General features: G+C 43.8%; 1 protein-coding gene across 1 annotated transcript in view; it reads left to right on the top strand.

Moving 5' to 3' along the window:
• Positions 1-13,600, top strand: part of LOC122556254 (noelin-3-like) — a 62,384-nt gene that overhangs the window by 37,892 nt on the left and 10,892 nt on the right. The window contains exons 3-5 of the mRNA XM_043702885.1: positions 2,325-2,480; positions 2,555-2,774; positions 3,822-3,928. Coding sequence (XP_043558820.1) covers positions 2,325-2,480; positions 2,555-2,774; positions 3,822-3,928 — 483 coding nt within the window. The remainder of the gene's footprint in view (positions 1-2,324; positions 2,481-2,554; positions 2,775-3,821; positions 3,929-13,600) is intronic.

Here is a 13,600-nt window from a genome sequence, read left to right as displayed (position 1 = left end):
ACTATGGGACAATTTAGCACGGCCAATCCACCCTAACCTGCACATCTCTGGGCACTATGGGACAATTTAGCACGGCCAATCCACCCTAACCTGCACATCTCTGGGCACTATGGGACAATTTAGCACGGCCAATCCACCCTAACCTGCACATCTCTGGGCACTATGGGACAATTTAGCACGGCCAATCCACCCTAACCTGCACATCCCTGGACTGTGGGAGGAAACCGGAGCACCCGGAGGAAACCCACGCAGACACAGGGAGAATGTGCAAACTCCATACAGACGTTCTATTGTCCTTTCAAATTGTTTTTTATTACTGTTTGTTTTCTATGTTGACCTGATGTTTTTGCAGTATTCCAATCGTACTTTAAGCAAAGCTTAATATCGTCTTGGTGTAATCTTTCAATTCTTTATCCGTAGGAAGAAACTGTAGTGTTGTTTTTAATGATCGTATTGACCCACGCTGCTACTTTTATGCTTGTGATTTATGTGTTTGTTTTTCTTCCACTTAGCTGCTGGTGAAACTCATTTTTTTTTTACATAACCATTCTCCGAACTGATGTCTCCCTGTAATTGTCCTTGCTACTGACTCGCCCATTCGATTTGTCGTCATCCGCAAATTTAGAAATTGTTTTCACAAACCTCAGGTCGAAATCAATGGGTGTGAATTATCAGGAGCAGTGATCCTAACATCGATTTGGCTGCGTCATTATTTCCTACTACCCTGCTACTCCAGTAAGTGCCCACTCTGAATCAAGATTTATGATTTATGTAGCCTTCGTTGGAATCCTACATATATTACATCTACTGAATTTCCCTAATAGAGTGTTAAAGCAATGAAACAGACCCTACGATCCAACCAGTCCACGCCGAACGCAGTCCCAATCTAAACTAGTCCCACCGGCCTGCTCCTGGCCCAAATCCCTCCAAACCCTATCCTATTCGTGTCCTTATCCAAATGTCCTTAAAATGTCGTAACTGCACCCGCATCCACCACTTCCTCAGCAAGTTCATTCCACATATGAACCACCCTCTGTGTAAACAATTTGCCCCTCACGTCTTTTTAAATTCTCTTTCCTCTCACCTTCAAAATGTATCCTCTAGTCTTGAAATCCCCCATCCTGAGAAAAAGGCCACTATTATTAACTCTATCTATACCCCTCATTAAGGTCGCCTCTCAACCTGCTGTGCTCCCAGCTTAACCAGCTTCCCTTTAGAAGTCAAAACTTGCTTACCTGACAACATCCTGGTAAATCTCTTCTGAACCCTCTCCAGTTTACGAACATCCTGCCTATAGCAGGGCGACTAGAACTCCATACAAAACTCCAGACGAGGCCTCACCAATGTCCTGTACAACCTCAACATGAGGTCCCAACTCCTACACTCAAAGGACTGAGCAGTTGAGGCTAGCATGCCAAACACCTTTTTAACCATCCTGTCTACATGTGATGTGAACGTCCAAGATTATACACCTGAACCCCGAGGTCCCTCTGTTCCACAACACTACCCAAGGCACTGTCATTAATTGAATAAGCCCTATGCAGGATACAGGGTTAATGGTAGGGTTCTTAGTAAGGTGGAGGGGCAGAGGGATCTTGGGGTCTATGTTCATAGGTCTTTGGGAGTTGCCACTCAGGTGGATAGAGCTTGTAAGAAGGCCTATGGTGTATTAGCGTTCATTAGCAGAGGGATTGAATTCAAGAGTCGTGAGGTGATGTTGCAGCTGTATAGGACCTTGGTAAGGCCACATTTGGAGTACTGTGTGCAGTTCTGGTCGCCTCATTTTAGGGAAGATGTGGAAGCTTTAGAGAGGATGCAGAGGAGATTTACCAGGATGTTGCCTGGAATGGAGAATAGGTCGTACGATGATAGGTTGAGCGTGCTAGGCCTTTTCTCATTGGAACGGCGAAGGATGAGGTGTGACTTGATAGAGGTTTATAAGATGATCAGGGGAATAGATAGAGTAGACAGTCAGAGACTTTTTCCCTGGGTACAATAGAGTGTTACAAGGGGACATAAATTTAAGGTGAAGGTGGAAGGTATAGGGGGGATGTCAGGGGTAGGTTCTTTACCCAGAGAATGGTGGGGGCATGGAATACGCTTCCAAAATCTGCCAGCCTATGAGTTCTTCAATTTCCCTACTGCTATTAGAGGGTCTGTAGAAAAACCCCAATGCGGTAGCTGCTCCCTTGCTGTTCCTAACCTCCACCCATACTGACTAAGTATGAGAACTTACTGATCATGCAGCATAGTTGTAAAAAAAGTCTACCCTGTATTAAGTTTGCATTAGAGTGAATTTCTTCTCATTTGTCATTTGATTAAAGGTGCAGAATATGTCTCAGTCTATTGAGGTCTTGAATCTGAGGACTCAAAGGGACTTTCAGTACGTGTTAAAAATGGAAACACAAATGAAAGGACTGAAGGGAAAATTTCGGCAGATTGAAGATGACCGGAAGACACTCCTAACAAAACATTTCCAGGTAGGATAGAATCTTTCACTCTTTGTGAAAAAACAAAAGCTGAATCTGGAATCCTGACTTGTGACATTTTTCAGGAGCTGAAAGAAAAGATGGAAGAATTGCTGCCATTGATCCCTGTTCTGGAGCAATATAAAATGGACAGCAAGCTGATCAATCAGTTCAAAGATGAGGTGAGGAATTTGTCTATAGTGCTGACTGCGATCCAGCAGGACATTGGAGCTTATGACTATGAGGAGCTTCAGCACAGAGTTCTCAACTTGGAAAGTCGACTGCATGACTGCATGAAGAAACTATGTGAGTTTCCAATATTTACAACAGTAGCATTTCTCTGATGAAATTTTCATTGATTAGCAAGTGTAACTGACCATAGTCTTGAAGGCTAAGTCTGGCATTTCATAATCACCTGAATCACAGGGATGGGTCACCACTCAGCACATGAGGCTACCTCCTGAACTGGAGAAAGTATACTCCAATTCTAGTGACATGCTTTTCTGCTTATTGTTTTATATGCTTCCTTCTCAAATCTTCATTTATTTTTAAGCAATGATAAATGGGTTTTCATGTTGCCTTCGTCTACACTGATGACCAGAAGATGTAGGAGCTGAAGCAGGCCATTCAGTCCATCAAATCTGTGCCACCATTCAATGAGATCATGGCTGATCTGATAATCTTCAACTCCACTTTTCTGCCTTATCCCCATGATTCTTGATTCCAATCCTGATTAAAACTATGATGAGTCTGGTATGAAGGAATAGGAATGGCAGAATCCGACTGACCTCAGTAACCGATGCAAATATTACAAGGCCAGGAATTGTAAATTGCTATTACATGATCCAATAATAATTGAGGTTTTGACAATCAAATTGATCCATCTTTCTCTGAGTCTCCAACAGTCCCAGACATGAAGAGAGGAAAGTTCCCCCCCTCATCCCCCCACCCCAGTGAAAGACAGCTTTGGGAAACATTGATCCAAAGTCCCCTATTCCTCCTGAACTTGCTGTATCTCCACATGTCACACGTCCAATTACTCAGATCCTGGAACCCAAAATGTAATTTCCTGCGAGAAATCGCTCTCATTTCCAATTGAATGAATCAACATGAAAACCCTCTACTGTCTCTGTAGGGAGCCTGCTCCAACGATTAACTACTATTGCATTGGAATATTAGCTTTTAATTTAGCCCAATTGGGTGAGTGTGAACTTTTTTTCCAGTGTGGTCTACTCAGGAGAATATGAAATTATTTTAGTTTTGTAGTCTTGTTGGGCCAAAGGGCCTGTTTCCACACTGTAGGGAATCTAATCTAGTCAGACTGAAGTGTGTGTTTATTGGTTGTTCTTCCAGCATGTGGCAAGTTGATGAAAATCAGCCTCCCCATGACAATCAAAACCTCGGGAACCAGATTCGGAGCATGGATGATGGACCCCTTGGCAGCAGAGAAAGAAAATAAGGTTTGTGGACTATTGGAGTAAAATTGCTCCAAAGCAGGTATTAAAGGAGTGAATGGATTATCAGTTGTTGGGAAGTAGCATTCCACAAATATTGGTGTGGTTCATGATTTATGTTACTGACAATTTCAAAATTTGACCTGAAGAATTCAAAAGAATATTAATGAACAATATGGGTTTTGGAAACAATCAATGATAGTTTTCATGGTCACCATTACTGAAACTCACTTTTCAGTATTGTTATGAATGGAAATTACTTTGGTAATTACTTCACATTGGAGGATTTGGAACCAGGGCTCAACAGTGATAGTTCAAACTTCTAAATCATCAAATCAGGGACATTACAACCACAGCATCATCTCCCTCACAGCTCAGGCAGTATGTGCCTAAATCAGATCAAGGGATAGAGTAAACCTGTATTCCAGTAAACCTTCATTGCACTCTCTTCAGGGGCTTGAACAGTCTTCCTTAAATAAGGTTCCTAGAACTGAACACACTACTCCAAATGTCATACAGCAAAGAAAAGGTCCTTCGAGTCTGCACCAAAAATAACTAACACTAAAGGTGCACTAATCCCAATTTCCAGCACTGTCTCATATTCTTCAGTGTTATTATATTTCAAGTGCTCATCCAGATATTTTTTAAAGGTTATAAGGTTTCTGGCCTCAGATACCTTCCCATGCAGTGTATTCCAGGTTCCCACCACACTCTGAGTGAAAAGGTTTTTTTCTCAAATCCCCTCTGAATCTCCTGCCCCTTACCCTAGAACCATGCCCTCTTGTAATTGACCCCTTAACCAGCAGCTGCTCTCTATTCACCCTCATATTCTTAATACACCTCAATCAAGTGTCCCCTCAGTCTTCTCTGCTCTAAAGAAAACAATCCAAACTTATCCAATATCTCCGTGTAGCTTAATTTCTCCATCCCAGGCAACATGCTGGTGACCCTTCATTATACCTCCTCTAGTGCTATCACATCCTTCCTGTAGCAAGGTGACCAGAACTGCATACAGTACTGTTCTGAACCAATGTGGCTTGACCAATGATTTGTAGAGGTATAGCATCATTCCTTGCTTTTATACTCTATGCCTCTGTTTATAAATCCAAGAATCCCATAAATCTTCCTAACAATAATTAGGTAATTATATGAGGGGATTTCAACAACTCAAATATTAATTGGGATAATCATAGTCTAAAGAATATAGAAGGGGCATATTTCTTGAAATATATACAGCAAAGCTTTCTGAATCACCGTGTAAATGGTCCTGTAAGGGAGGGTGCATTTCTGGTCCTAATTCTGAGGAACGAAGCCAAACAGGTGTTTGAGGTGAGAATGGGATAGCACTTTTGTAATAATGACCACATTACTGCACGTTTTAAATTGATTATGGGAAAGGAGAAAGAAGGTCTCCAAGAAAGGGCTTTGGAATGGGGTAAAGCATATTTTATTAAAATAAGGGGAAGCAATAGCCTAGTAGTATTACCAGTAGAATATTAGTTCATAAACTCAGCTAATAATCTGAGGACCTGGGTTCGAAACCCACCACAGCAGATGGTAGAATTTGAATTCAATGAAAAATGTCTGGAAGGGAGCATCTGCTAAAGCCCATGAGTCCATTGTTGATTGTTGGGAAAGCCCATCTGGTTCATCAATGCCCTTCAGGGAAGGAATTCTGCCATTCTCACCTGGTCTGCCCTACAGGTAACTCCAGAACAAGAGCAATCTGGCTGACTCTTAACTGCCCTCTGAAATAGCATTGCAAGCCACTTGGTTGTATCAGTCTGATGAAGTATGCGGCTGCAGATTCATCTGTCCATTGGTAAGAGTATTGATAAGAGTGACCATTGCACAATCCTTATGGAAACTAAGACCCACTTTCACATCTGGAATATCTTCAATCGTGTTAGTTGCTAATACAACAGACTTTAAACAGATCTAGCAACTCAAGACTGGGATTCCATGAGGCATTATGGGCCATTCATAGCAGCAGAATTGTACTCTATCACAATCTGCAACGTCAATGCCTAACATATCCCCCATTCAACCATTACTATCAAGCCAGAGAATCAACCCTGGTTCAATGGAGAGTGCAGGGGGAATGCCAGGAGCAGCACCAGGCATACCTGAAGATGAGATGTCAACCTGGTGAAGCCACCAAACAGGACTACTTGCCTGCCAAACAATATAAGCATCAAGTGATGGACAGAGCTAAGCATTATGGGCAGCATAGTGGCTCAGTGGTTAGCGCTGCTGCCTCACAGTGCCAGAGACCCGGGTTCAATTCCAGCCTGAGGTGACTGTCTGTTTGGAGTTTGGATGTTCGCACGGTGTCTCCATGGGTTTTCTCTGGGTGCTCCAGTTCCTCCCACAATTCAAAGATGCGCAGGTTAGGTGAATTGCCTATAGTGTTCAGGGATGCGTAGGCTAGGTGCATTAGTCAGGGGAAATGTACAGTAATAGTGTAAGAGAATGGGTTTGAGTGGGATACCCTTTGGAGGGTCAGTGTAGACTTGTTGGGCCTAATAACCTGTTTCCACACTGTAGGGATTTTTGATAGGGTGGCATGGTGGCTCAGTGGTTAGCACTGCTGCCTCATAGCACCAGGGTCCCAGGTTCGATTCCAGCCTCGGGTGACTGTCTGTGTGGGGTTTGCACGTTCTCCCTGTGTCTGCGTGGGTTTCCTCTGGGTGCTCCGGGTTCCTCCCACAGTCCAAAGATATGCGGGTCAGGTGAATTGGCCGTACTAAATTGCCCATAGTGTAAGGTGCATTAATCAGAGGGAAATAGGTCTGGGTGGGTTACTCTTCGAAGGGTCATGTGGACTTGTTGGGCCGAAGGGCCTGTTTCCACACTGTAGGGAATCTAATCTAATCCCACAATCAACAGATCAGATCTAGGCTCTGCAGTCCTGCCACATCCAGTCATGAATGGTGGTGGATAACTAAACAACTCACTGGAGGAGGAGGAGGAGGATTTTCCATAAATATTGCTATCCTCAATGATGGAAGAGCCCAGCACATCAGTGCAAAAGATAGGTTGAAGCATTCACAACAATCTTCAGCAGAAATGCCGAGTGAATGATCCATCTTGGCCTTTTCTAGTAGTCCCCAGCATCACAGATATTAGTCTTCAGCCAATTTGATTTATTTCACATGATAGGCAATAGTACTGAAGACTTGTGCTCCAGAACCTGCTGCTCCCTAGCCAAGCTGTTCCAGTTACAACACTGGCATCTACTCAACAATGTGAAAAATTACCCAGATATGTTCTGTGCACAAAAAGCAGGACAAATCCAACCTGGCCAGCTCCTGTCCCATCAGATTACTGGCTACTACTACCTGCTGCAGCCTACACGCCCTTGTCTACCTTATCTGGAAGGAGGAGAGTATCCCAGGAGAGCTCCAAGATGCTACAGTCCTGAGTATTTTCAAAAAAAAGGGAATGAGTCCAACTGTGGTAATGATAGTAGGAATCTACCTACTATCAACCATTGGAAAAGTCATCAGCAAGGTTCTCCACAAGCATGTCCTCCCTGTGGCTGAGGTATTCCTCCTGGAATCGTAGTGTGGCTTCTGGCCACAGAGGGGCACAATGGATATAGAGTCATAGTTAAAGAGATGTACAGCACGGAAACAGATCTTTCAGTACAACTTGTCCATGGCGACCAGATAGCCTAACCTAATCTAGTCCCATTTGCCAGTACTTGGCTCATATCCCTCTAAACCCTTTCTATTCATATATCCATCCAGATGCCTCTTAAATGTTGTAATTGTACCAGCCTTCACCACTTCTTCTGGCAGTTCATTCCATACACGCACCACCTTCTGCGTGAAAAAGTTGCCCCTTAGGTCACTTTTATATCTTTCCCCTCTCACCCTAAACCTATGCCCTCTAGTTCTGGACTCCCCCATTCCAGAGAAAAGACGTTGTCTATTTATCCTATCCATGCCCTTCATGATTTTATAAACCTCTATAAGGTCACCCCTCAGCCTTCAATGGTCCAGGGAAAACAGCCCAAGCCTATTCAACCACTTCCTATAGCTCAAATCCTCCAAACCTGGCAACATCCTTGTAAATCTTTTCTGAACCCTTTCAAGTTTCACAACTTCCTTCCGAAAGGATGGAGACCTGAATTGCATGCAATATTCCAAAAGTGGCCTAACCAATGTCCTGTACAGCCGCAATATGACCTCCCAACTCCTATACTCAATGCTCTGACCAATAAAGGAAAGCATATCAATTGCCTTCTTCACTATCCTACCCACCTGCAACTCTACTTCAAGAAACTACGAACCTGCACTCCAAGGTCTCTTTATTCAGCAACACTTCCTAGGACCTTACTATTAAGTGTGTAAGTCCTGCTCTGTTTTGCTTTTCCAAAATGCAGCACCTCATATTTATCTAAATTAAACTCCATCTGCCACTCCCCAGCCAGTTGGCCCAACTGATCAAGATCCTTTTGTACTCTGACGTAACCTTCTTTGCTGTCCACTACACTTCCAATTTTGGTGTCATCAGTAAACTTACTAACTATACCTCCTATGTTTACATCCAAATCATGATTTTCACCATGTGACAGCTGGAGAAAGGCAGAGAAAAGAGCCTACCCATGTACAAGGCCATCTTTGACCTTACAAAGGCCTTTGACACCATCACCCAGGAAGCATCATGAAGTGTCCTTCTCCACTTTAGTTGCATCACAAAGTTTGTCATCATCAAGTCACCGTTCTGCTCCACAATGACTTGGAAGTCGTGGTAATGACAAATGGCTCCATCACCGACCCATTCCCCATTCGGACCGGTGTCAAGCACGGCTGTGTCATTGTCCTAACACTGTTCCCGATCTACCTCGCTGCAATGCTTTACCTCACTGCTGACAAGCTCTCCGCTGGAGTGGGGCTAACCTGCAGAACCAGCAGGAAATTATTCAACCTCCCCCCGCCTTCAAATCAAAACCAAAGTCACCACAATCAGTATCATTGAGTTGCAGTACCCAGATGATACTTATGTATGTGCAAAGTCAGAGGATGACCTCCAGACCATCATCAGCACCTTTACAAAGGCATGGGCCTCACTCTGAACATCCACATGATCCACTAACGTGGCCTGGCATTATTAAGTGAACCCCTAACCATCAATGTCCACGGGGAGGTCTTTGAGAACACTGGCCACTTCCAATACCTTGGGAGTGTCCTGCCGACCAAAGCACTTATTGATAAAGAGATCCAACACCGTCTCCAGTGCACAGTGTCTGAGGAAAAGAGTGTTCTAAGACAGCAACGTCAGATTCAACACAAAACTCCTGGTTTACAGAGGTGTGTGATTTCCACCTTCCTATATGGCTCTAGGACATGTACTGTCTATAGCAGACATCTCAAGGCGCTGTAAGGAGATGGACCAGTCCCACCAGCGTTGCCTGCACAATGTCCTGTGAATCCGCTCATCCTTGACCAGGCCAACCTCCTCAGCACTGAGGCACTGACCACCCTTGATTGGCTGTGATGGGCTGGGCATGTCATCCACATGACTGATACTAAACTTCCCAGGCAGATGCTCTATTCCCAGCTCCGAAACAGCAACCAAGCTCCAGGTAGACAGGGGAAGTGAGGCTTCAGGCTTCACTGGCCAAGTGAGGCATTCCGACAGACACCTGGGGATTACTGGCCCAAGTCTGTCCAAAGTGGAGAAGGCGCATCTGGGAAGGCATCGAGACTTGCCGTCAGGAAATAACGGAAGTCAGGCAAAAACAGAATACGGAACACAATGTCACGCTAATGCCTCACCCACTCCTTCCCATGATCACCTTCTGTCCTGAGTGTAGTAGAGTCTGTGGAAGCTGCATTGGTTTGCACAACCACCTATAGACTTGTCCTGAGAATGGAAGAGAGTCATCCTCATCTGCAAGGGACCAGCCAATGATGATGCTGACATGCAGTGAAGAGGTCACATTGCAGTTTAAAAGCCTGGAGGCACAAAGGGAATGGGTTACCATTGGGCAGCCCAAGAGAAACAGACAGGTAACACAGGAGTCCTCTGGGGTCCCAGTTACAAATTGGGATTTATGTTTGGAAGCTACTGAGGTTCCTGGTTCCTCAAGTATTGTAGACAGACTCATTGTGGCATCACAAATGGCTCAGCTGTCCAGGAGATGAGGAAGAAGAAAGGAAGAGTGATAGTGATACAGGATTTGTTAGTTAAGGAAAGAGATTAGTGTTTCTGTGGACGTCAATGTCACCCCAAGATTGTGCCAGAAACGTCGAATCTCCTGTTCCCTGGATGCTGCCTGACCTGCTGTGCTGTTCCAGCAATAAAGTTTCAACCCCAAGATTATACATTGGCTCACTGGTGCCATTGTCAAGGAGTCACAGAGTGGCTGCAGGACATTCTTCTGGGGGAGGATGAACAGAAAGGGGCTGTGGTTCACATTGCGACCAATGATTTAGATAGGAAGGGGGAATGTAGTGTCATAATTCAAATTTAGGAAGCTAGGTAGAAAATTAGAAAGCAGGACTGATTACTGATTACTGCCAATGCCATGTGCAAGTGAGTATAGAAATAGGATAAGGCAGATGAATGTGTGGCTGGAAAGTTGGTGCAGGAAGGAGGGCTTAAGATTCCTGGGGCACTGGAACTGGTTCTGACTATAAGATCATGAGATATAAGAGGCATGGACAAGTAATACAGAAAGAAAATTCCCCCTTTGATGGAGGGATTAATGACTGGGGGAATTGATTTTATTTAAGAGGAGGTTTCGAGGGGATGTGAGGAAAGTTTTTTCATCTAGAGGGTGGTGGAAATCTGGAATTCACTGCCTTTAAGAATGGCAGAGGCAGAAACCCTCAGAACATTAAAGACATATTCAGATGTGTACTTGCAATGTCTAGGCATACAAGGATATGGCCCAAGTAATAGAAAGTGGGATTAGAATAGGTAGGTGCTAACTTTACACCAGCTCAGACTCCATTTTCTGAAGGTCCTTTCTCTTTGTTGTTGGATTTTGATGCTTCTATGACAATGGAGCAGAAGCAGGACTTTCAGCCCATCGAGTCTGCTCTGCCATTCAATAAGATCATGGCTGATCTGATAACTCTCGGTTCCAATTTCCTGCCTTTTCCCCATAATCTTTGATTCCTTTACAGATTAAACATCCATCACAGCCTTGAATACAGTTAAATGACTAGCCTCGACAGTCCTCTGTGGTAAAGAATTCCAAAGTTTCACTACCATCTGAGAGAAGAAATTTCTCCGAGTCTCTGTCTTAAATGGGATACCCCTTTTCTAAGAATTATGACGCCTGGTCCTGGGTACTCCCAAAAGGTGAAATAACTTCTCCACGTCTACCCTGCCAAATCCACCAACACCTGACACCTGCACAATCTGGGTGGGTTGCTTCTGAACAGAATTCGAACTGATTTCCTTGAAAGCATTTTCCTATTGCTGTTGCAAGGCCTTTAATCTAACTTGACAGCGATGTGGGAGCCAAGTGAGAATATTAGAGAAGACCAGGAGTCACAAAAAACTTTGAGATACTGTTAGCACTGGCATACAAAATAGTAAATTAATCAGTGAAATTGGAATCAGAGAGAAAGCAATGAGTGTAAATCAGATTTTGTGTGAATGCATAGAGTATACATAAGTTTGCGGAATTACAGATACAGATTGCCATGTGGAAATATGTTGTGGTAATAACAGAGACCTGGTTCAAGGAAGGGCAACACTGGTGCTAAATATTCCTGAATATATTGTTCAGAAAAGATAGAAAAAAAGGGAAGGAGGAGAGGTAGCAGAGGTCAAGGTTGTTTAAGGAGGTCATTGCAGATTCAAAGATTCCAAATCTATATTTCAAGATGGTGGCAGCAGAGTAAGCTCTTGAACTGAGAGCTCATCTGCTCTGTCTGCTATATTTTTTCTTTTTTTTTGTCTTTTTACTTTTTAATTTTACTTACATTCTTGCGAAGAGCATGGCTGCAGCGATATTGGCATCACTGGCAATGGCAGCATCAAGGTGCCCAGTGTGTCACAGATGAGTTTTGTTCCTAAGACAGCAGCAAAGGGAAGCAGTCTGGGGCCAGTATGGGACTCAGCAGCATCAGCAGTGGCTGCATTGCCAAGATTGGCCCAGCATGATTGACAGAGACATTGGTGGAGGCAAGGTAGCGCCAAAGAATGTCGACTCTGTTCCAGTGGCGGCAGTGTGGCAAAGGAACTCACGGCTGGCTTTGTGCTGGTGTTGGTCTCAGTATCAGAGTGGAAGAGCCTGGATCTAGGCTGATGGCGAAGCGCTTAAGAAGAAGGCCTGTAAAGTGGAACTTGTAATTCACTCTTTATTTTCTACCTTTACATTGTACGTCATGGTTTATTTTCTGTGTTTTAAAATAGCGCCGGAGAGTGACAACATTATACAACACTTTTCACTGTATTTGTAACAAACACATCATGAGTACACATGACATTAAATAAAGAAAGAAAGACGATATCTCAGAGGGGCCAAGGACAAAATCAATTTGGCTAGAACTAGAAATATAAAGGGTATAGTTTCCTTGCTCAAGTAATCTATAGACCACCAACAAATGGAAAGGATGTAGACGAACAAATCTGCAGGGAAATTACAGTCATGTCAACATTATAGAACAGTTAAAATTACCCAAATATAGACTGGGATACTGGTAGTAAGGGGCAGCAAGGAGCAAGTGTTCCTGGATTGCGTTCAGGAAAGTTTCTGACAGCAGTATGTGTCCATTTCAACAAGGAAGGGTGGATTATTGGTTCTTGGTCCTTGGAAGTGAGCTGGGTTAAATGGGTCAAGTGGGGGACCATCTAGGAGACAGTGATCATTGTGTCATAAGGTTCAAGCACCTGGTGGAGAATGACATGAGCCAGAGTGAGGAAAATGAGAAACTCATTGGCAGAGAGTTAACTTCAATGTGGCAAGAACAGAGCTGAGAAGGATTGACTGAAACAAGGGGTTGGTGAGAAAAGCAATTCCTGAACAATGGGCTACCTTCAAAGAAGAGATGGTTCACGTACAGTTGAGGTATATTCCCTTAAATGGAAAAGGTAGGACAAACAAATATCTGAAGTGAGCTCACTGGATGACAAAGGAGATAGAAATCAACATCAAAAAGAGAAAAGTGTGTTTATGGTTGGTGTAAGGCAGAAAATACAATTGAGGTCCAAGAGAAATACAGAAGGTTCAGAGGAGAGGTGAAAAGGCATATCAGAGAAGCAAAGAGGAATTTGAGAAAAGTCAGCCAACATAAAGGGTATCCCAAAGTCTTCTATAAGTATGTAAATTGTAAGAGTGATAGAAAGAGAAGGAGGGCTGTCTGTATGAAGACCAAAAAGAGGATTTACACATAGAAGCAGGGGGCATGGCCAAGGTATTAATATTTTGCAAGGTAAAAACAATGACTGCAGATGCTGGAAACCAGATTCTGGATTAGTGGTGCTGGAAGAGCACAGCAGTTCAGACAGCATCCAAGGAGCAGCGAAATCAACATTTCAGGCAAAAGCCCTTCATCAGGAATAAAGGCAGAGAGCCTGAAGCGTGGAGAGATAAGCTAGAGGAGGGTGGGAGTGGGGAGAAAGTAGCATAGAGTACAATAGGTGAATGGGGGAGGGGATGAAGGTGATAGGTCAGGGAGGAGAGGGTGGAGTGGATAGGTGGAAAAGGAG

Source organism: Chiloscyllium plagiosum, chromosome 13, assembly GCF_004010195.1.
Source record: "Chiloscyllium plagiosum isolate BGI_BamShark_2017 chromosome 13, ASM401019v2, whole genome shotgun sequence".
NCBI lineage: Eukaryota > Metazoa > Chordata > Chondrichthyes > Orectolobiformes > Hemiscylliidae > Chiloscyllium > Chiloscyllium plagiosum.
This window is presented reverse-complemented; position numbering and strand designations above follow the sequence as displayed.